The sequence below is a fragment of the Carcharhinus amblyrhynchos genome, chromosome 21 (assembly GCF_965287045.1).
Source record: "Carcharhinus amblyrhynchos chromosome 21, sCarAmb.v2.hapA, whole genome shotgun sequence".
Taxonomy (NCBI): Eukaryota; Metazoa; Chordata; class Chondrichthyes; order Carcharhiniformes; family Carcharhinidae; genus Carcharhinus; species Carcharhinus amblyrhynchos.
The window spans coordinates 5,222,273-5,243,797 of NC_137344.1; the positions used below are offsets into that span (position 1 = coordinate 5,222,273).

At 41.7% G+C, this 21,525-nt stretch overlaps 1 protein-coding gene across 4 annotated transcripts in view; it reads right to left on the bottom strand.

Moving 5' to 3' along the window:
* tex2 (testis expressed 2) overlaps window positions 1-21,525 on the bottom strand; it is a 153,579-nt gene that overhangs the window by 18,426 nt on the left and 113,628 nt on the right. For all 4 annotated transcript variants that reach the window (XM_080209347.1, XM_080209349.1, XM_080209346.1 and 1 more), the window contains 4 exons: window positions 16,521-16,768; window positions 15,122-15,268; window positions 11,834-11,933; window positions 6,641-6,773 (listed from right to left, as the gene is read on the bottom strand). In XM_080209347.1, coding sequence (XP_080065473.1) covers window positions 6,641-6,773; window positions 11,834-11,933; window positions 15,122-15,268; window positions 16,521-16,768 — 628 coding nt within the window. The remainder of the gene's footprint in view (window positions 1-6,640; window positions 6,774-11,833; window positions 11,934-15,121; window positions 15,269-16,520; window positions 16,769-21,525) is intronic.

Consider the following 21,525-nt stretch of genomic DNA (forward strand, 5'->3'; position numbering starts at 1 on the left):
AATCCCATTAGCTCCAATTCTCATGTTCCTATGCATTGGGGCTGACAGAAATGTTGGAAGATGATCGGTTGAATACAGAGGCTGGAATATTCTACACAAAGCAAACTATGAAGGTATGAAGGGTAAGTTGGCTGAGGTAGATTGGGGAACTACATTAGAAGGTATGATGGAAGATAAGGCAATAGTACATAGGAATTAGGAGCAGGAGCAGGAGCAGGAGAAGCAAATTCAGCCCCTTGAGCCTGCTCATCATTCAGTCAAATCATGGCTAATCTCTCTCCGATCTCAAATCCACATGATGCCAAACATATCTTCATTCTATTTTTCAGCATTCCAAAGAGACCATTCTCTGTAAAACCCTGGTCCATATTCAATCATTCCCAAAATCCCATGTCCTTGCCATGGCATCATTCCCTGCAAGTGCAGAAGGTGCAGCACCTGGCCTATTGCCCCCTCTTCTCACCCTTCAAGGTCTCAAACATTCCTCCCAGGTGAAACATGTACCTCTTTCAAGTTAGTATGCTGTATTCGCTGTCCACAATGCAGGAAAGTAAACACATATTTGATGACCTTGTGAAAGCCTTCCTAAAATCTGCAAACATGACCGTGGGCTTCCAGTTGCCTGCAGTTTTAATTCTCCACTTTGCTCTCACACTGACCTCTCTGTCCTTGGCCCACATCGCAGGTTTCCAATGAAGCCTAACGCAAGCTTGTTTTGTCTTCATAAGAACATAAGAAATAGGAGCAGGAGTAGGCCATCTAGCCCCTCGAGCCTGCCCTGCCATTCAATAAGATCATGGCTGATCTGAAGTGGCTCAGTTCCACTTTCCCGCTTTCTCCCCGTAACCCTTAATCCCCTTGCCTACCAAAAAGCTATCTACCCGCGTCTTAAATATATTTAGCGACATAGCCTCCACCACTTCAACAGGCAGAGAATTCCAGAGATTCACCACCCTTTGAGTGAAGAAGTTCCTCCACAACTCTGTTCTAAACTGCCCCACCTCCCCCCCTTTATCTTGAGGCTGTGCCCTCTAGTCCTGCTGTCCTTTCTGAGCGGGAAGAACCTCTCTACCTCTACCCTATCCATCCCCTTCATCTCTATAAGATCCCCCCTCATCCTTCTAAACTCCAAGTACAAGCCCAGTCTATTCAGCCTCTCTTCATAGATCAACCCCCTCAACTCCGGTATCAGCCGAGTGAACCTCCTCTGCACTCCCTCCAAGGCCAAAATATCCTTGCGCAAGTGCGGCAACCAAAACTGCACACAGTACTCCAGCTGCGGCCTCACCAGTGCCCTGTACAGTTGCAGCAAGACCTCCCTACTTTTATATTCAATCCCCCTCGCTATGAAGGCCAGCATCCCATTTGCCTTCCTGACCACCTGCTGCACCTGTAGGCTGGGTTTTTGCGACTCATGCACAAGGACCCCCAGGTCCCTCTGCACCGTAGCATGCTGCAGCTTTTTGCCCCTTAAGTAGTAGTCCCCCCTACTATTATTCCTGCCAAAGTGGATAACCTCACACTTGCCAACATTGTATTCCGTCTGCCAGGTCCTCACCCACTTGCTCAGCCTATCTAGATCCCTCTGCAGACTTTCTACACTCTCCACACAATTTGCTTTTCCACTTATCTTTGTGTCATCAGCAAATTTTGACACCTTACACTCAGCTCCCTCCTCCAGATCATCTATATAAATGGTAAATAGCTGAGGCCCCAGCACCGATCCCTGGGGCACTCCACTAGTCACCAAGCACCAATCTGAATAGCACCCATTGACACCTACTTTCTGCCTCCTATTTGACAGCCAATCCTCTATCCACGCTGACACCTTACCCCCAACTCCATGTCCCCTAACCTTCTGTAACAACCTTTTGTGCGGCACCTTATCAAACGCCTTCTGAAAATCGAGAAACACCACATCTACTGGTTCCCCTCCGTCCACCGCACTAGACACATCCTCAGAATTCCAATAAATTCGTCAGACACGACTTCCCCTTAACGACTCCGTGCTGTGTCTGCTCTATCAAACAATTCTTCTCAAGATGCCTCGCTATTTCTTCTTTGATGACGGATTCAAGCATTTTTCCTACAACAGACGTTAAACTAACCGGCCTATAATTCCCTGCCTTTTGCCTGCTACCCTTTTTAAACAGCGGCGTAACATTAGCCATTTTCCAATCTTCCAGCACTTCCCCGGAATCCAGCGAGGTTTGGAAAACAATCGGACTGCAACTGCTCATCATTCTGCCGTTCATATCTCCTCTAGACACATCTTTTGTTTCTTTACTGTCCCATTACCATTACATTTGGCCTTGCACCATCAACTATTTTGTTATTTCATTTCTCCTATCCTTTCACAAGCCTTTCCTTTTGTTCCTTTTCCATCCTTCTCCTTTAACTAGTTTAACAGATTTAATTTCTAACTTTTCCCAATTCTAATGAAAGATCATCCAACTGAAACATTAATTCTGTTTCTCTCTTCACAGATGCTGCTGAGTATTTCCGGCATTTTATATTTTTATATACTTTTCATTTTTATTTTTCATGCAGTTTGACTACTAACCAGCTTGATACTTTTAAAGCTGTGTAGTTAGTCAACCACTTAAAGAACATTTTGACCCTATACTACCCTTCTATTGTTTATTCAAGCAATATGATACTTTATATATCATAACATTGACTAACAGTGGAAACATGTAAATGCAGACTTATTCACTTCTTTGTAAGTTACAATTCTGTTGGATAGTTTGTGCTTTCACCATTTTCATAATAAAACAAAGAGCTGTCATTGCATTCGAGTTACTCAAGTTGATAAAGTGAAATGTTGTAAAGTGATAGGAAGTTCACGTGGAACATAAGCACTGGCATAAAGCCACTACATCAAATTATCTGTTTCTGTACTGTAAATACTATGCAATAAGTTTAAGTTCAGGAACTTGCATCCTGTAGCAAGGATACTGTACACAAAGAATGGATGGTGGACATTCAAGAGAAGGCAATCTGAAGTGGACTATAACATTACAAAGAAAGGAAGGATAAATTGATGGCAACTACTTCACTAGGACAGAGGAAGAATGATCTAACAGATGTTTTCCATATTATGAAATGTTTTTAATGAGTAAAAAGCAAAGTACTACTTCCACAGCCTGTATATAAAATATACATAAAACATGGAATGCTGTACAAGGCAAGTGTCAAGGCAGAGACATTGGGGGTAATTTTAATCTAACCCATAAAAAGGGAATGAGACAGGATTAGGTCGCTCACCTGTTCAATACACAAATTGATTTTATGCTCCATTGAAGTTAAAGAAATACAAAATTAGGCAGAGTACAAAACAGATATTTAACTTGTACCGAACCGTTCCTGCTGGGCTGCTCAAGTTAAAATGATCTCAGACGCAGGTTTATCTTTTCACTATCAGGGCAGGGTGAAAAGGGGAAAAACAGACAGGAAGGAGCACCATTAACAGTGCTCATCCCATTTTCTTTCTCTTTTAATTACTTGAAGGAAAATCAGGCAGGTTCCACCACACTTGCAATCCTTGCTGCCTGATTTTCCTTTCACGGCTCTGTCCAGGTGACATTTTATGTCCTGACACGAGAGACATAAACATCATTTAAAAAAAAGAACGGAACAAGTATTTGAAAAGTGTACGTGTGGGGGTTCACGTGGTGTGAGCGCAGGAACAGCTGTGTTTCCATGAGCTCTGGTGCTGTTCATCTTTTAATCCTTTCATTTATCCTGATGCACAGCCCAGGAGAGCCTAATCCTGAAGTGAAAACTCCATACTACGTCCCAGCAAGAATTCTGGTCAAGTTTTGGGACAAAACGCTGAATAAAGGTGATGAGAGCAGTCAAACGCTGCCAGGGTGGAGCTGAGCGCTCAATATGGTGATTTGGTTCTTGACCAGGAGATGTCAAAAGCCAACTTATAGACAACAAACTCCACGTTTTGAAATAGAATTTCAGAGTTCATATTGCTGAACTACTGAGTATCAATAAGAAGCTAAATTAAGTAGAAGGAAGAATCATCATCGAGACTGCAGTTCCCTCAGTTGAGGTTGCTTTCAATCCTTGGAAAAAATCACCTAAATGATGTCAGACGAGAGCCAGGGCCGGAGAAGGAGTGCCTCTATGATCAGCTTTCCTGTAAGGAGCTCCTAGCTAAATGTTTTGACAACACATTTTCTAGTTCTTGACACAAAAGTTGGGCGTATTAATTTTGAAGGGGCACATCGTATCCTACTTATGAGGCCCAACCCCAGCCAGTAATCACGCGTTGCCATAGCTTTGATTGCAGATGTTTCGATGAAGTTGGGAAGCATTTGAAAGTGATCCGAATGCAGTTTGCCCTGCTTTATCACGCTACCGAGGGTGACTTCTGATGGATCCTTAATGCTGTTTGACAATCCTACTAAGGAATTGATAGCTCTCAACGTCACAGATGGCAATAAGTTGGAGTCATAATCTGCATTTCATCGCTAATCCTGGACTTTATGCCTTTTCGTTACACTCCTTTTTTGATTTTGTGATGTTATTTATCATGTTGACAGGGGTGATCTAGGATATGAGCACCAAGGCAAAATCTGCCTGTCATCCTTTGAACACCAGGGATGTCCATTTGCTCATAGTGGAATGCATGTTCCTTTAATTACTCCAAGCTAAAGACACAAATTTGAGCTTGTTATGCCAGGGGTGCAAGTTGGCACAGGGGACAACCTGTATTCTGGTCCTGTGTCAAAATTGATTCCTAATGGTTTAATATCCTTAAAAAGCTTGAGTGTGTTGGGAAACGTGCTGAGTATGTTGTATGGCACTGGCACCGTGCAATATTTATCTTTTTTCCCTTCTTGTAACCCTTGCATTTATATTGGCGGTATGTACTATGTGGGTGTTTGTGCAGATCGTTTCTGTATTTTTGCTACTTTGGGGTCAGAGAATCTCTAATGGACTCCTGTAAAGGTGCAGACAGACTACATATCCTGGGAAAAGACAGTGGCCAAAATTTTACTACCTCGCCAGCCACGGGAATCAGAGCGAGCGAGGGGTGGATAATGGGAAGATCCGTTAACCTCAGGTGGGATTTTACGGTTTCAGGGCAAGTGAGGCTATAAAGTCCCACCCATTGTTTCATATCAATGGCAACACTGATGTCTCTGGAGATGGTAGTAGTATGCTTTGGTATGCAACCAAGTGTGGTGCGAGAATCTTTGGCTGACTGCCTTTTCTACACCTGTGTCACTATCCTATATTTAACTTGGCTGAATACGCAGTACTGTAGCTACTTCAAAAATCATGGAATGTAAGATATGTGGCTCTGTCTCTAGTCTCCTATAAGTGAAGGCATGCACCATTATGCCAAGTACTCATGGTTTTACCTTGTTACCCTGTTTTCCGCTATCTCTGAAATATCCTTTCATCCTTGTGTCTTTGGAGGCATCATTTGTAATAAATAATGAATGGCCCAAACCAACTGCGCTGGTGCTCTGTCTCTTTCTCTATGTATGTGTGGAAAAATTATTATACCGTACTGTGTCAATTCTTGAAGGCATGTTGTGTTGTATTGTTCATTAAAAAAGGGTATGTTTAAGAATGTGAAGAAATCATTGAAATGGGAAGAGTCAATAGCTCTTGGTTGAAGAGCTCGTGCTTACATAGACAATACTCAGCAAATGGTAACCACTGTTGTTGTAATATCGATGATTCTTTGTTTTTTTTTATAATTTGTCAACATTGATAGCAAATGTAATTCTACATATTATGTCGAGTAAAAGATAAAGTACGGTCCTCCAGAAACAATTTCAAAACTACAAGCGAACATGCGTAATACATTCCAGACCAACTATTCAAATCAAGAAAAATTCAGAATTCAAAACAAAGTGAGTTTTGACTTGTAGTTTAGGGGAGAGGAGGACTTGTTAGCTCCTTTTCAGCAAATGGTAGCACAATGGTTAGCAGGCAGCACGGTAGCACAATGGTTAGCACTGCTGCTTCACAGCTCCAGGGATCTGGGTTCGATTCCGGCTCGAGTCACCATCTGTGTGGAGTTTGCACATACTCCTCGTGTCTGTGTGGGTTTCCTCTGGGTGCTCCGGTTTCCTCCCACAGTCCAAAGGTGTGCAGGTTAGGTTGATTGGCCATGCTAAAAATCGCCCCTTAGAGTCCTGAGATGCATAGGTTAGAGGGATTAGCAGGTAAACATGCAGGGATACGGGGGTAGGGCCTGGGTGGGATTGTGGTTGGTGCATACTCGATGGGTCGAATGGCCTCCTTCTGCATTGTACGATTTCTATGATTCTATGAAATGGATACATTTAGTGTCAAGGAGCTTCTTCATAAGAAGTTGAAAAAGATTCTTGCATGCTAAACGGTAAGAAAAAGGCAAGGATAATGTTGTATTCCTGATATTCTGCTAGTAGCATAGAGCCTCTTTAGTATATAATCAAGAAAACTAATTCTATTCAGCAACGAGATTGCATGCCTCATCACTGCCAAATATCCATTATAGTCCATTTCCATTATGTCTTTACCTTGGCAAGCAATACGAGAAATGGCTTCACATTGCACTTGGCGCCTAAAGAACTTTTTCCTTTCAGTGCAGTGCCAGAAAATCAAATTTTGATTTAAGAAATCTTACCCTTCTTTGCCAATGTCGCCTACTTTATATGCTTCTCCCAAAGGCTCCTTTCCCAGTTTGGTCAGGTTCATTTTAGTTTCCAACGTCATTAGAAATGATCCATTGTAAGAAATCTCCAGATCAATCCACAATCCTGAAGAAAAAAAAAAGAAATCTGACTGAGTAACTGTCACGAGAAAAGCAGTCTTCAAATGATACCCAAATTTTATCTTTTCAGCCAACTATTGTGTGTAATTATTTGGGTAAGAGCTAACTGAAATAAGACAAAATTAAATGTATATACATAATGAATAACCCACATTAATTTTTTCAATGAGCTTTGTCATCAATATTGTGCAATGTATGGACAAGAATGTATTAGAGTTAGATTTCACCAAGACTGGCAAAAGAATGGCAATAGGAATATGCACCCTGCCTCAATCAGGTTACAATGGAGCCAATTTAAATTTACAGTTCCACAAACTATTTCTGGTCAATTGTAAAGAAAAATTGTTACAAGTTACTGCTACTTTCACAGCTCAGAAATTATCATGTAAAGTGGTACATTAGGATTCAGAATTAACAGAACTGCTTGGACAACAATGCCAACGTTGATCACAATTCCACAACTGTCTCTTGCAAATTAGCTTACAGAATTGGGAATTTACTGCACTTTTATTGATTAAATAAGTCTCAAGACTCTTTACAAGTAAAAGGATTGAGAAACAGATAGCAAATCATTAAGAGAAACATGGTTATTCCCAGCACTTTCTGCTTTCACTATGGAAATTTATAGCATTCTTGAAGACAATAAACCTATCCTTTAGGATGTCAAAACGGCAAATCTGTGCACATGACCAATATAATTCTAACTGGAATTATACCCCAAACACCAGCCTCAATACAGATACACATAATAATTTGATGCCACTTCTATTACTCATTGACCTATTCAGAAATGCTATTTTATGCTCCTCACATTCACATGGTTACAAGAACTGGAGATATTTTCTTTGCTCCAATAGCATCTATCATTTCATTGCCTGATTTTGTGATACAGTCAGAAGAATGAAATAAACTACTTCAGCATCTTTTAATAAGATTAACAATTCCACTGACACAGGACAGTTTGGAATATGCTGTCATACAAAGCTCTTTGTGGTAAGTAATTCATTGTAAGCACACATGAAAAAGAGCTCTGAGCTATCTGCCAGGAAATTTTAAACGGTAAACTAATTTCTCAGATGGGTTATGTCACAGGTTAGTTTCTGCCAGAGCTGCTACATCACAGACTGTGACAGAAGGCTGAGTGAATGGAAGTTAAGTCTAAATGTTCAAAAATAAAATACATCTGGACAACTTCCAACTAATTAGGATTCCACAACATATTAACCAACATCACATCCTGTATAAATTAACAAACACATTCAGATAGCTCTTGTTAGCAATGCAAAAATTATATTTAGTAGTAGTGGTAGAGGGTGTGTTGCTGAGTTTAAAGCTAAATAACTGCCTCATCTGTCTCCAGTCTCAGTACTTTAATCTCAAAGTCTAGTGAACAAGGTACCAGTGAAACCACATCTTGAGTAGAGAGCAGTTTTGGTCCCCTTATTTAAGGCAAGATATTATTTCATTGGAGGCAGTTGAGAGAAGGTTCACTAGGATGATTCCCAGTATGGAGGAAACTTGTTGGAATTTAGAAGAATGGGAGGTGATCTCATTAAAACACAAGATTTTTAAGGGGCTTGACAGGATAAATGCTGGGAGGATGTTTTACCTCTTGGGAGAGTCTAGGACCACAGGGCATGGCCTCAGAATAAATAGGCATCAATTTAAGACTGAGATGAGGAGGAATTTTTTTTCTCAAAGGGTTGACAGTCTTTGGAACTCCATGCCACAGAGCTGTGGGGGCAGAATCCTTGTGTATATGGAAGGCTGAGATAGATAGATTTTTGATAAGGGAATTAAGGGTTACAGGGAAAGGGTAGGTAGGTGGACATGGGGAATGTGGATCAGCCATGATCCTATTGAACGGCAGAGCAGGCTTGAGGGGCTGAATGACCTACTCCTGTTCCTATTTCTCTTGCTTTATAGTTGAAGAAAAATTTATAAGAAAAAGGTTAAATTTTCCATTTTGATCATTATAAGTGTGTGGCTCTTATCAATGAGCACAATTTCAAAGGGAGGCAGCAACACTTCCTTGGTCCATTTCCTCCGTTGAATCCACTGGCGTGGGCAAGACACAGTCCAGGATCTGCCTTACAGCAGACAACTCTTCAACTCAATGCCAGCAGTGATGGTCAGTTGTCGAAGGCACTGTCTCCATGTGACTTGCACCAAATCCACCACCAAACCCTGATGGTGGTGGATTTTTCTCTAATAAGGGAATCAAGGTTATTGGGGGTAGGCAGAATGTGGGGTTGAAGCCACAATCAGATCTTATTGAATGGCAGAGCAGGCTTGAGGGGCTGAATGGCCTACTGCTCCTAATTTGTTTGTTTGTGCATAGGGTACAGGAAGGTTCACTAGGCTGATACCGGAGATGAGGGGGTTAGCCTATGAGGAGAGATTGAATAGACTGGGTCTGTACTTGGTGGAGTTTAGAAGGTTGAGGGGGGATCTTATAGAGACATACAAGATAATGAAGGGGATAAATAGGGTAGAGGAAGAGAGATTCTTCCCGCTCAGAAAGGATAGCAGAACTAGAGGGCACAGCCTCAAGATAAGGGGGATGGGGACAGTTTAGATCGGAGTTGAGGAGGAACTTCTTCACTCAAAGGGTGGTGAGTCTCTGGAATTCTCTGCCCATTGAAGTGGTGGAGGCTACCTCGCTAAATATATTTAAGTCACAGGTAGATAGGTTTCTGATAGACAAGGGAATTAAGGGTTATGGGGAGAAAGCAGGAAAGTGGAACTGATCCACTTCAGATCAGCCATGATCTTGTTGAATGGTGGGGCAGGCTCGAAGGGCTAGATGGCCTACTCCTGCTCTTATTTCTTATGTTCTTATGGTTCAAGCAAAGCACTAGCTCAATGATTGTTTGATGTTCAGATGTTTCACCAGGACAAAGAATTGCTCCTTACAAGATAGTCTCCCTGACCAGAACCACAAACAGGAAGTGAAGGGAGAAGACAAAGATTCCTTCAGTGCTTTAAAAAGCATTTTGGTTTCACTGACCATTCCATGAGGCAAGCACATTGACTTTATTGAAAGAAATTGATGTATTTAAATTTGAAAGGAGCTAACATCCAGTCGAATAGTAAGGTAGAAAGCAAAACAAATTCAACATTTTGAATGGTATAGCAGGCACATTGACATCTGACTGGATGTTAGCACCTTTCAAATTTAAATACATCAATTCCTTTCAATAAAGCTAATGTGCCAACTTACCTGATATTAAGTCACAATTCTCACTCCAGATGCAAGTCTCTTCTGCACAGTTACCAGCAGAAAAAAACTAATTGGTTTTAGTATCTTATTTCTCATTTTCTAAATCTGAGGATTTTTTGAAACCCTTTAAGCAGTTTCAAGAAAACCACAAATCATCTCAACTATCAGTCAAGTTAGCTATATTCTGGCTCTTCCAATCATTGATAACTGGTGTGAAGCGGATTTAAGCTCAATTTTCACCTTTTCCAAGTCAGTGTTTAATTTCTCTCTTCAATTCCTCATTCTTCAGATGATCCAGAAGTGGTCCTTTTGCTTCCTCTTGATTTTTTTCATGTACCCCTTCCAACATCTTTTAACACCCATCCCTGCAGTACAAAAACACACAAAATAGTTGCCCCTGAGCTATGACTGAACCTCTATCTCAATGCAATACTCTGATGCTCTCCCTATGCCCCTTGCCACCCTTAGTGTCTAGAAAGCATTTCCTGCTTAAATATATTCAATGATTTGGTCTCCACAGCCCTCTGTGGTAGGGAATTCCACAGGTTCATCACCGAGTGAAGAAATTTCTCTTCATCTCAGTCCTAAAATGATCTACTCTGTATCCTGAGTGTCCAAATCCTTGTTCCGGATACCCCAAGCTAGGGGGAACATCATTCCCGCATTCAGTCTGTCCAGCCCTGTTAGGATTGTATAATGATAAATGAGATCGCCTCTCATTCTTATCTGCAATGAATGCTGGCCTAGTCAACCCAAACTCTCCTCATACAACACTCCTGTCATCCCAGAAATCAGTTTGGTGAACCTTCACTGCATTCCCTCAATGGCAAGTACATCCTTTCTCAGGAAAATCCCTAAATCAATTGATGTACATTTTCTCAAATGAAACAACATTCTTCATGCTTTCGTTATTGCCATCGCCTTATTATTTTTGTCCATCCACTTTATTTTCTTCCCGCACATCCAAAACAGCACAGTGGTTAGCACTGCTGCCTCTCAGCGCCAGGGACCTGGGTTTGACTTCCAGCTTGGGTCACTGTCTGTATGGAGTCTGCACTTTCTCCCCGTGTCTGCGTGGGTTTCCTCCAGGTGCTCCAGTTTCCTCCCACAGTTTGAAAGACGTGCTGGTTACATGCATTGGCCATGCTAAATTCTCCCTTGGTGTACCCGAACAGGCGCCGGAGTGTGGCAACTAGGAGATTTTCACAGTAGCTTCATTGCAGTGTTAATGTAACCTACTTGTGACACTAATAAACTTGAAACCTTTGAAATCGTTTCTCAAATCTCTCTAGAAGGCTCACATTTCTTCTCAGTATATGTTTCAATATCAGATTCCATATCAAAATCTTTTCTTCAGTTCTCTATTTATATTGCCCAGTCAATATCCTCTTCCTTTACTAAATGGAACGTTTCCCATTGCTCTCATCTCCTCATTTTCAAATTGACCTCAAGTGCAAGAGAGCTTGAAATATCCTACCATGTATCAGGATTGTGCCTCAGTACAACAGGCAAGCAACTAGTATGTTGGTGGGGAAGTGGGAAAGTGGAACCAACACACATTTAAGACCATAACCCACTATGTGGCTTCGTATGTTTACGAAACACTGCTTTGTGCAATAAATGTTTCATTCCAAGATCTTCACAATATGATGAAACTAAGGTATGAACAAAATGAGGAATTGATGTACCGGAAATACTTTGATTCCTAAATGCCACTGATTTCTGGATCTACATCAATGAAATATTTCAGTACAACTTTGAATGTAGAATATCTGACATTGATTAACATTGAAGAAATCAGAAAGACTTTTAACCGTGCTTACCTTGGTGGTTAACTGAAGGTTTTGAAGCTTGACATATTCTCGGCATAGCAGCTCCCATGTCAAGTTCAGTCAAGGTTAGCTCATTCATAAAATATGGCAACTGGAACAACATACATTAAACACGTGAAGTCAAATGTTGAGAAGGTTTAATTAACTTTTCTCAGTGAAATGGTGCCTTGATATCAAGGGTGGTCACTCTCATCAAACCTATATGAATTCAGCTCCATTGTCCACCTGTGTACAAAGGCTGCAACAAGGTCTAAAGTAGGGTGGTGGTTGCAGATATTTGATATCACTGTCAATGCTTCCATCACTTTACTGCTAATGGAAAGTGATGGGACAAAGTGAGAGCAGGACAAATCTAATTGGTGGATTGGATTTGTCCTGCTTTTGAGGAATCTATATTTTTCACACCCTAACTTGAAATGATACCTTCTTTACAAAAAGTAAAGAAGCAGAAAGCAAATGTACGAGTTTCAGGTGAAATCAATATTTTGAATTACACTAGCCCATTTCTGAACTACTAAGAAACTCAAACTTGGGTACTTTATACAGGAGAATTAATTCAGCTTTTGATTGGCCGCTAGCTAGGACGTGTCCTTCTTGTCAGTGTTCAGTCTTTGAAGTAAGGAACTGTGACAGCAATTCAGAGCATTTCTCGTTTACTAACAAGATATTCATAGTTTATACCATTTAGCCTCCATGCTAAGAAGAGCATTGTAAATGGCTTAATTCTGTTTCTGGAGCATTTCACATTTAAGCTCAGGGCGACTGATGCTGAAATTGAACAGCAAAAGTGAAAAACATTTCCATTCTTCAATATTATTCGTGTTACCTTTGTATTCAATACCTGAAAAAAGTGGACATGTACACATATACTAAAGTAGGTTTGTATCTAATTATTATTTCCTCCTCTTTAATGAATGCTACTTTGCCCATACTTTGACTTCAAATTGATCATTTTCAGATGCCTAAAAGTAACTTCATTAAATTTTTCAATGGATTTTGCAGTGAAAGGTGAATGAATGTCATTAGCCATCCATTACACTACACACTGTTGCACTGAAATTTGTGGCAATTAGAAATCCAGAACAGCACAACATCCTTTCCCCAGGAATTTGGGACAGAGGGAGAACAAGGACAAGCAACTGAATCAAAGAATTGTTATGCCTAAAAGGGAACTATTTGGCATATTGCGTCGTCATCAGCTCTCCAAATGGGTATTATGACATAGTGCCCTTTTCCTGCCTTTTCTTGCACATTGATCATTTAAGTAGAAACATCGAATGCCCTATTTTGAATGCCCCAGTTGAGCCTGCCTCCACCACGCTTCCAGACAGTGCATTCCAGACCTGAACTACTCTGTGTGAAAGAGAGTTTTCATATGTCACATTTGCTTCTTTCACAAACCTCTTGAAATCACTGCCCTCTCATTTTCGATTTTTACACAAGCAGGATCAGTTTCTCCCTATTTACTCTGTCTGGCCCCTCATGATTTTGAGCATATCTATCAAATCTCCTCTTAGCCTTTTTCTTTCCAAGGAGAACAGTCCCAACTGCTCCAATTTATCCTTGTAACTGAAGTTTCTCATTTCTGGCACCATTATTGTAAACCTCTTTTGCACTCTCCAGTGTGGTCACATTCTTTTTGTAGCTTGGTACACAGAACTTTGCACAATACTCCAGCTGAGATCTAACTAGTGTCTTGTATATGTTCAGCATAACCTCCATTATCTTGTACTCTATGCACTATTAATAAAACCCAGGATACTGTTTGCTGTATTAACTGCTCTCTCCACCTGCTCTGCTACCTTTAATGACCTGTGTACATATACAAATAGGCTCCTCTGCTCCTGCACCCCTTAAGAATTATACCCCTTATTTTATATTGTTTCTCCATGCTCTTCCTAACAAAATGTATCACTTCATACTTCTCTTCATTGAGCTTCACCTGCCATATTTTTGCCCATTCCACCAACTTGTCTATTCCAGTATACCATTACTTAGATAAGGGGGCCAAAACTGTCCATACTTTTCCAACTGTGGGCTCACCAGTGCCTTGCATAATTTTAATAAAACTTTCCCACTTTTATATTCCATTCCCTGAGAAATAAAGGCCAACATTCCATTTGCCTGCCCTATTATCTGCTGAACTTGCCTGCCATCTTCTTGTGATTTTGCATGAGTACCCCCAATTTCTGTTCTATGCTGCAGCTTTCTACAGCCTTTTGCCATTTAAATAATATCTGACTCCTTTATTCTTCCTACCAAAGTGCATAACTTCATATTTTCCTACATTATATTCCATCCATCAAGACTTTGCCGACTCACTTATTTCTGATCTACACTACCACTGAGGTCGTCACTAGATGATAAAAATAGAAAAGTTACTCCATCACCAGAACCATCAACTCTAATTTAAGCACAGACAACTTAGCGTAACTTCCATTAATATCTAACAGTTTAAAAGATGAGAAAATTGAATCAGGAGCACAATATGATTATCATCCTTTCATTGTCAAATAGCTCAAAGCACCATTGTTGAAACTTATACCAATAATACCTACTTGGGAGGAGCTAAAAGCATTCCAAATAAGATTCCTTTTCAAATATCTAAGGGGCAGATTATATTTATGATCAATTTTTAAAAATGCATCCATGAGATGTGGGCATTGCTGGCCAGCCAAAGTTTATTGTCCATCTCTAATTGCCTTTGAGAAAGGGGTGGTGCCTCTTCTGGAACCCCCGCAGTCCCTGTGGAGTTGGTACACTCACAGTATTGTTAGGGAGGAAATTCCAGGATTTTGAAGGAATAGTGATATACTTCCAAGCCAGCATGGTGGTAACTTGGAGGGGAACATGGTGTTCCACTTAATATCTGCTGCCCTTGTCTTAAATAATGGCATGGTTATGGGAGGTGCTGCCTAAGAAACCTTTGTGAGCTCCTACAGTGCATTTTGTAAATTGTACACACTGCTACCACTATTTGTCTGTGGTGGAGAGAATGCTAATCAAGCAAACTGCTTTATCCAGAATGGTGTTGAATTTCTCCTGATTTGTGCCTTGTAGATGGTGGGCAGGCTTTGGGGAGTCAGGGGAAAGTTGCCCACCTCTGACCAATGGTTAGTCCAGTTCAGACTTGGAAAAGTATAAAATTTTCCAATTTCTATAGCCACACATTAGCAAAATGCAACTAAGTATCTGTGTCATGGAAAATTATATTAACTGCAAACACAAAGTTATACAGTTCAATGTTGATACATGGACTGAACATTTTCCAGTACATACCCTAATCTTGCTGAGTTTCATCTGGATTTTTCGAGACACCAAGTTTGACCAATATTTTTCACCCAAGAAGTCCCAGAAGACTCTCCCAAGCAATGCATTAACCCAGGCCACTTGTTGCTCTGAGTCCTCAATTTGACTGTTTGGCAACTGACATGTAAAGAAAATAATCAGGACTGTTAAATGACTAAAAAACTTAATACATAATCACTGTTACATTACCAGCAGGAATATTAAAGTTTTTTAAAGATGATAACATGACTAATGTTTTCTTGTAAAAAATCTGATCATTTTCACTACAAAATATAAAATTTAAACTTTTTCAAAAGTTTGTGTACCATTTGAGTTGGAATTATTGGACAGAGCACAAATAAATACATACACAAGCTTATCTAATTCTAAAAAAAACACACTGAAAGCAAAATACAACAAATGCTGGAAGCCTGAAATAAAATCAAAATGCTGAAAAAACTCAGCAGATCTGGCAACATTTGTAGAGAGAGAAACAGATTTGATTCAGAATGTCTTTTCTTCAGGGCTTGAACAAGTCATACTCGAAATGTTAACAGTTTCTCTTTTCACAGATTCTGCTTGGCTGCTGGGTTTTTCCAGCATTTTCTGCTTTTATTTCTAAGATTGCACAGTTGGACTCCCACTGGAAGACGCAAGTTGCAATCTGAAGATCTGAGACAAGAGTTTTGCAGAAATACTGCTGCTGGGGTGGAAGGTTGGTGGTGAAGGTACTTTCTTTGGCAAGGGGTCACATTTTGGTGCTGGCAGCCAACTGAGTGGCTGCTGCAGGGTGTTCCATCCTATTAAGGAGGACAGAAGCCCACTCAAGAGCTGTTGGCTCAACTGGAGTAAAAAAATTCACTGAGGGCTGATACATGCTGCTGCAGATGCAGCTATTGTCACTGGTGAAAGGTCTCACCCGTGGGCCATGAAATTCCAAAAATGGAGGGTTACACCCACAAGCCAGCTGGAAAGCCACCAAGGAAGACACGAAGGGGCCCTTTCTTAACTGATCTCACAGGTTGCTTGTTTGCAGTCCTGGCAGGCAGTCAATTTTCCACCACTCGCTAAATGCTATGGCAGTGGGAAGATATTGGGTAACACCCTGTGCTATTTAGTCATCTCTCCTGACTCCCAGCCCATTACTAATGAGCCCAGAACATTCCAGCCTCAGATTCAGTGCTGGTTATATCATTTTAAGAGCAATTGTCAGAGGTGGATTGGTGGAAGTGTTCTTTCCTGGAATCAACCAGAAGAGCCACTGAACTTTCACAAAGTATATTTGCAGATTTCTGTCCTGCCTTAAACATATTTTTCCTAAAACAAACACTAAAGTTGTGTGGATTGGAAGAGAATTATCAAAAACCATGACTAATGTATTTGTTCTTACCTTATTATTAGCAGTGGGACTATTTTCTGCACTGTGGATGGGACTTAAGTTAGGACTGGAGACTTCCTCAGGAATGTACTTTGCCATGTACACCGCATAGTCTAGAAGCATTTTCTGGCGCACACCAGATGTGAGATCTTTCTGTTTGGATTGTGACATGATTTCTTCAACACTTCCCTTACTGCTATTGCGACTGTGTGTCAACACTCCTGACTGGCTATTGTGCCTACTGTGTGATGGCACAAAACCTAGAATAAAATGTGAATTTATTAGTCATACAAACAAAAATGTTACATCCAGCCTCAAACATTAAGTCAAAAATATCCAAGGCTACAAAACATACTCTGAAGGAAAATTGAAATAAACAGCTGGATGAACAAAACTCCAAAAGTTGACATTAAATATAACCCTTATTAAATTTATTACTGGAAAGTTCAAAACATTTATTACTGGAAAGTTCTTCAATTACTTACTATAAATGTTACTTCTCATATCCAGTTTAACTTTTCATTGCATTATTTAATGAGCTAAACAGGTAATACAAAAGAAGTGCAGCAGTGGAGATTCGTGCTAAGACAGCAATGGAACAAATCCATTGACAATAAGGAAATTACAAACTGGACAACAATATTAAGATGTAAATTCAGGATTACAAACTGTCAATGGTTGTAAATCTAACACATTCTGGACAGAATTTGTCTTCAACAGTTTAGATTAGAATTACACAACTTTATTAAGCTGAAGATTAAACAGGTTAAGTCTTAAACATAAAATCAAGTCATTACCAATATTTCTTTCAGAAGTAGAATACTAGAGCTTCTTTGCTACTTTCTAACATCTGTAACTTCCTCCAGTTCTCATTCCTCAAAGAACTCATGTTCCTCTAACTCTGGTCACCCACATATTTCCTCACCTCCCTCACCCCTCTTTCCACACTGTGCCTTCAGTCATCCTGGCCCTCAGTTCCAAAACACTCTGCTTTGCCATCTTTTTATCTTACTTTAGTACCCTTCCTAAAACTGAATTTTGATCAAAACTTTGTCACTCCATCTAATATGCATTTCTATGTCATTAATGTTTCTGTGGATTGGAAGAAAATATCAAAAAGCATACTTTGTTACTAGCAATGAGACTACTTTCTGCACTGTGGACAGGACTTAAGTTAGGACCAGCTTTATGTCAACCTTTTTTTTAAAATTTGTTCATGGGATGTGGCTAGGGCAGCATTTAATGCCCATCATTAATTACCTTTGAAAAGTTAAGTAATGCTGCTTCCTTGAACTGTTGCAGTCCATGCGTCGCAAGAACATTCACTGTGCTACTAGGGAGGTGGAGTCCCCCACCCAGAGTATATTCTGTTCCCTTGACACCCTCAGTGCTCCATCTAAGTGCTGTTCAAAAGGACTACTGATTCAACACTGGTCGCCACATTATAGGAAGGATGTGATTGCACTGGAGCGGATGCCAAGGAGATTCATCAGCTTGCTGCCTGAGATGGAACATTTGTTATGAAGAGAGGCTGGGTAAGCTTGCGTTGTTTTTGTTGGAGTGGAGAAGACCGAGGGGCAATCTAATAGAGGTGCACAAGATTGAGGGACATAGAGAGAGTGGATAAGGAGCAGTTGTTCCCCTTAGTTGAAGGATCAGTCACAAGGTTCAAGGTGGAATGCACTGCTCGGGAGGTGGTAGAGGCGGGTTGCCTCGCATGCTTTAAAAAGTACCTAGCTGAGCGCTTAGCCTTGAATGTTATGAAATGCCATGGGCCGATTGCTGAAAAAAAAATGGGATTAGGTGGGAGTTCAGGTGTTTCTCATGTGTCGGTGCAGATTCAATGAGCCGAAGGGCCTCTTCTGCACTGGGTGATTCTATGATTTATCAGCTGACAGGGGGAACAATGGGTGGTAACCAGCAGGAGGTTTTCTTGCCCATGTTTGACTTGATGCCATAAGCCTTCATGCAGTCCACAGTTGATGTTGGGGACTACCAGGGAAATCCCTTCTGAAGGTATATCACTGTACTACTTTCTCTGGTGGGTTTGTCCTGTCACTGAGACAGGGCATACCCAGGGATGGTGACTGTGATGATGATGTCTTGGACACATTGAATCAAATCATAGCTCAAGCAATGAGAATGGTCAAGCAACAGCTTGACATAGTCAGTCTGTGGGACAGTTCTCCCAATTTTGGTACAAGCTCCAGATTTTGCGGGGTCAATTCGGCTGGGAATGCCATTGTTGTTTCCATGCCTAGATCGATGCTGCGTGATCCTTCCAATTTCTCTTTTTTTTGGAACTTATTTTACTATAAAAGTCACTCACCTGGGGAATTGACCTCATTGTTGCGACCAGAGCAAGTTGGAGACGGAGAGATTCATGTCAGGGTAAGACAGCTAGTGTTTGCTTATTTATTTATTTGTTAAGTTCAAGTTTTTTTGGCATGCTTTTTTCCTCTCAAAAGTTTTTTTTAAATCTGGGAAAACTGTGCAGGCACCTGACGCCAACTAGTCGTGAAAGGGAACTATAAACAGCAGACCACTCTATACAGCGGGCATCATTGAGAGTGGGCAGCAAAGTGAGGGGGAGACGAGTGAAGGCTGAAGGGCTTTGGCTCAATGGGCTTTGGTGAGAACAAGCAGAGGCAAGAGTAGTTTTTTCTTCTTTTTGGAAAGTTTATTCTTTTATTTCCCCCAGAGCAAGAAAAAAAATAAAATGCCAGGCAAGTTGTTGGAATGCTCCTCTTGCACGATGTGGGAGATCAGGGAGACCTCTGGTACCCCTGACAACAACACCTGCAACAGATGCATCCAGCTGCAGCTGCTAGCAAAGTGTGTTAGGGAACTGGAGAAGGAGCTTGATGACCTCTGTTTAATTCAGGAAAATGAGAAGAAGTGTATAGACAGTAGCTTTAGGGAGGTAGTTATACCTAAGCAGCACAGCACAGGAAATTGGGTTACTGTAAGAAGAGGAATGGAAATGTGAAAGGACAGGCAGAGCAGGTTTCCCATGTGGCCATTCCCCTCCAAAACAAGTATACTGAATTGGATATGTTGTGGAGAATGCTTTACCTGGGACAAGCTGTGACAGCCAGAACTCTGACACTGAGTCTGGTTCTGCAGCGCAAAAGGGTGGAGGAAGAAGAGGAGAGCGGTAGTGATAGGGGACTCGATGGTCAGAGGTACAGACAGGAGGTGCTGTGGTTGGGACAGAGACTCCCACATGGTTTGTTGCCTCCCGGGTGCCAAGGTCAGGGATGTCTCTGATCGCGTGCGCAGCGCTCTGAAAAGGGAAGGTGATCAGCCAGATGTCGTGGTACACATCGGTACCAATGACGTAGGTAGGGAGAGTGAGGAGGTCCTAAGAGAGAGTATAGAGAGCTTGAAAAGAAGTTAAAAAGCAGGACCCCGAGGGTAGCAATCACAAGATTGCTACCTGTACCAGGTGCCAGTGAGGGTAAGAATAGGATGCTTGGGCTGATGAACACGTGGCTGAGGAACTGGCGTAGGGGGCAGGGTTTAAGAACATAAGAAATAGGAGCAGGAGTAGGCCATCTAGCCCTTCGAGCCTGCCCCGCCATTCAATAAGATCATGGCTGATCTGTCGTGGCTCAGTTCCACATTCCCGCCCTCTCCCCATAACCCTTAATCCCCTCTCTTATCAAAAACCCATCAACCCACGTCTTAAAAATATTTAGCAAGGTAGCCTCCACCACTTCAACGGGCAGAGAATTCCAGAGATTCACCACCCTTTGAGTGAAGAAGTTCCTCCTCAACTCCGTTCTAAACCGCCCCCCCTTTATCTTGAGGCTGTGCCCCCTAGTCCAACTATCCTTTGAGCGGGAAGAGTCTCTCCACCTCTATCCTAACCATCCCATTCATCATCTTATACGTCTCAATGAGATCTCCCCTCATTCTTCTAAACTCTAACGAGTACAAGCCTAGTTTATTCAGCCTCTCCTCATAGCTCAACCCCCTCAACTCTGGCATCAGCCTAGTAAACCTCCTCTGCACTCCCTCCAAGGCCAAAATATCCTTGCGTAAGTACGGTGACCAAAACTGCACACACTACTCCAGCTGCGGCCTCACCAATGTCCTATACAGCCGCAGCAAGACCTCCTTACTTCTATATTCAATCCCCCTCGCTATGAAGGCCAGCATCCCATTCGCCTTCCTGACCACCTGCTGCACCTGCAAGCTGGGTTTTTGCGACTCATGCACAAGGACCCCGAGGTCCCTCTGCACCGTCGCCTGCTGCAGTTTTTCTCCACGTAAGTAATAATCCTTCCTACCATTATTCCTATCAAAGTGGACCACCTCGCACTTGCCAACATTAAATTCCATTTGCCATTTCCTGGCCCATTCGCCCAGCCTATCTAGATCCTTCTGTAGACTCTCCACACCCTCCGCACAATTTGCCTTTCCTCCAATCTTGGTGTCATCAGCAAATTTCGACACCCTACACTCGGTTCCCTCCTCCAGATCATCTATATAAATGGTAAATAGCTGAGGCCCCAGCACCGACCCGAGGCACTCCACTAGTCACCATCCGCCAATCCGAATAGCACCCATTGACCCCCACTCTCTGCCTCGTATTTGACAACCAATCCTCTATCCATGCTAACACCCTACCCCCAACTCCATGTCCCCTGACCTTCTGCAATAACCTCCTGTGAGGTACCTTGTCAAACGCCTTCTGAAAATCAAGACAGACCACATCCACCGGCTCTCCTCTATCCACCGCCCTAGACACATCCTCATAGAACTCCAGTAAATTTGTCAGACACGACTTCCCTTTAACGAAACCGTGCTGCGTCTGCTCTATCAAGCAATTCCTCTCAAGATGCCTCGCTATTTCCTCCTTGATGACGGATTCTAACATTTTACCTACAACAGACGTTAAACTAACCGGCCTCTAATTCCCTGCCTTTTGCCTGGCACCCTTCTTAAACAACGGCGTAACATTAGCCGCTTTCCAATCTTCCGGCACTTCCCCGGAATCCAGCGACGTCTG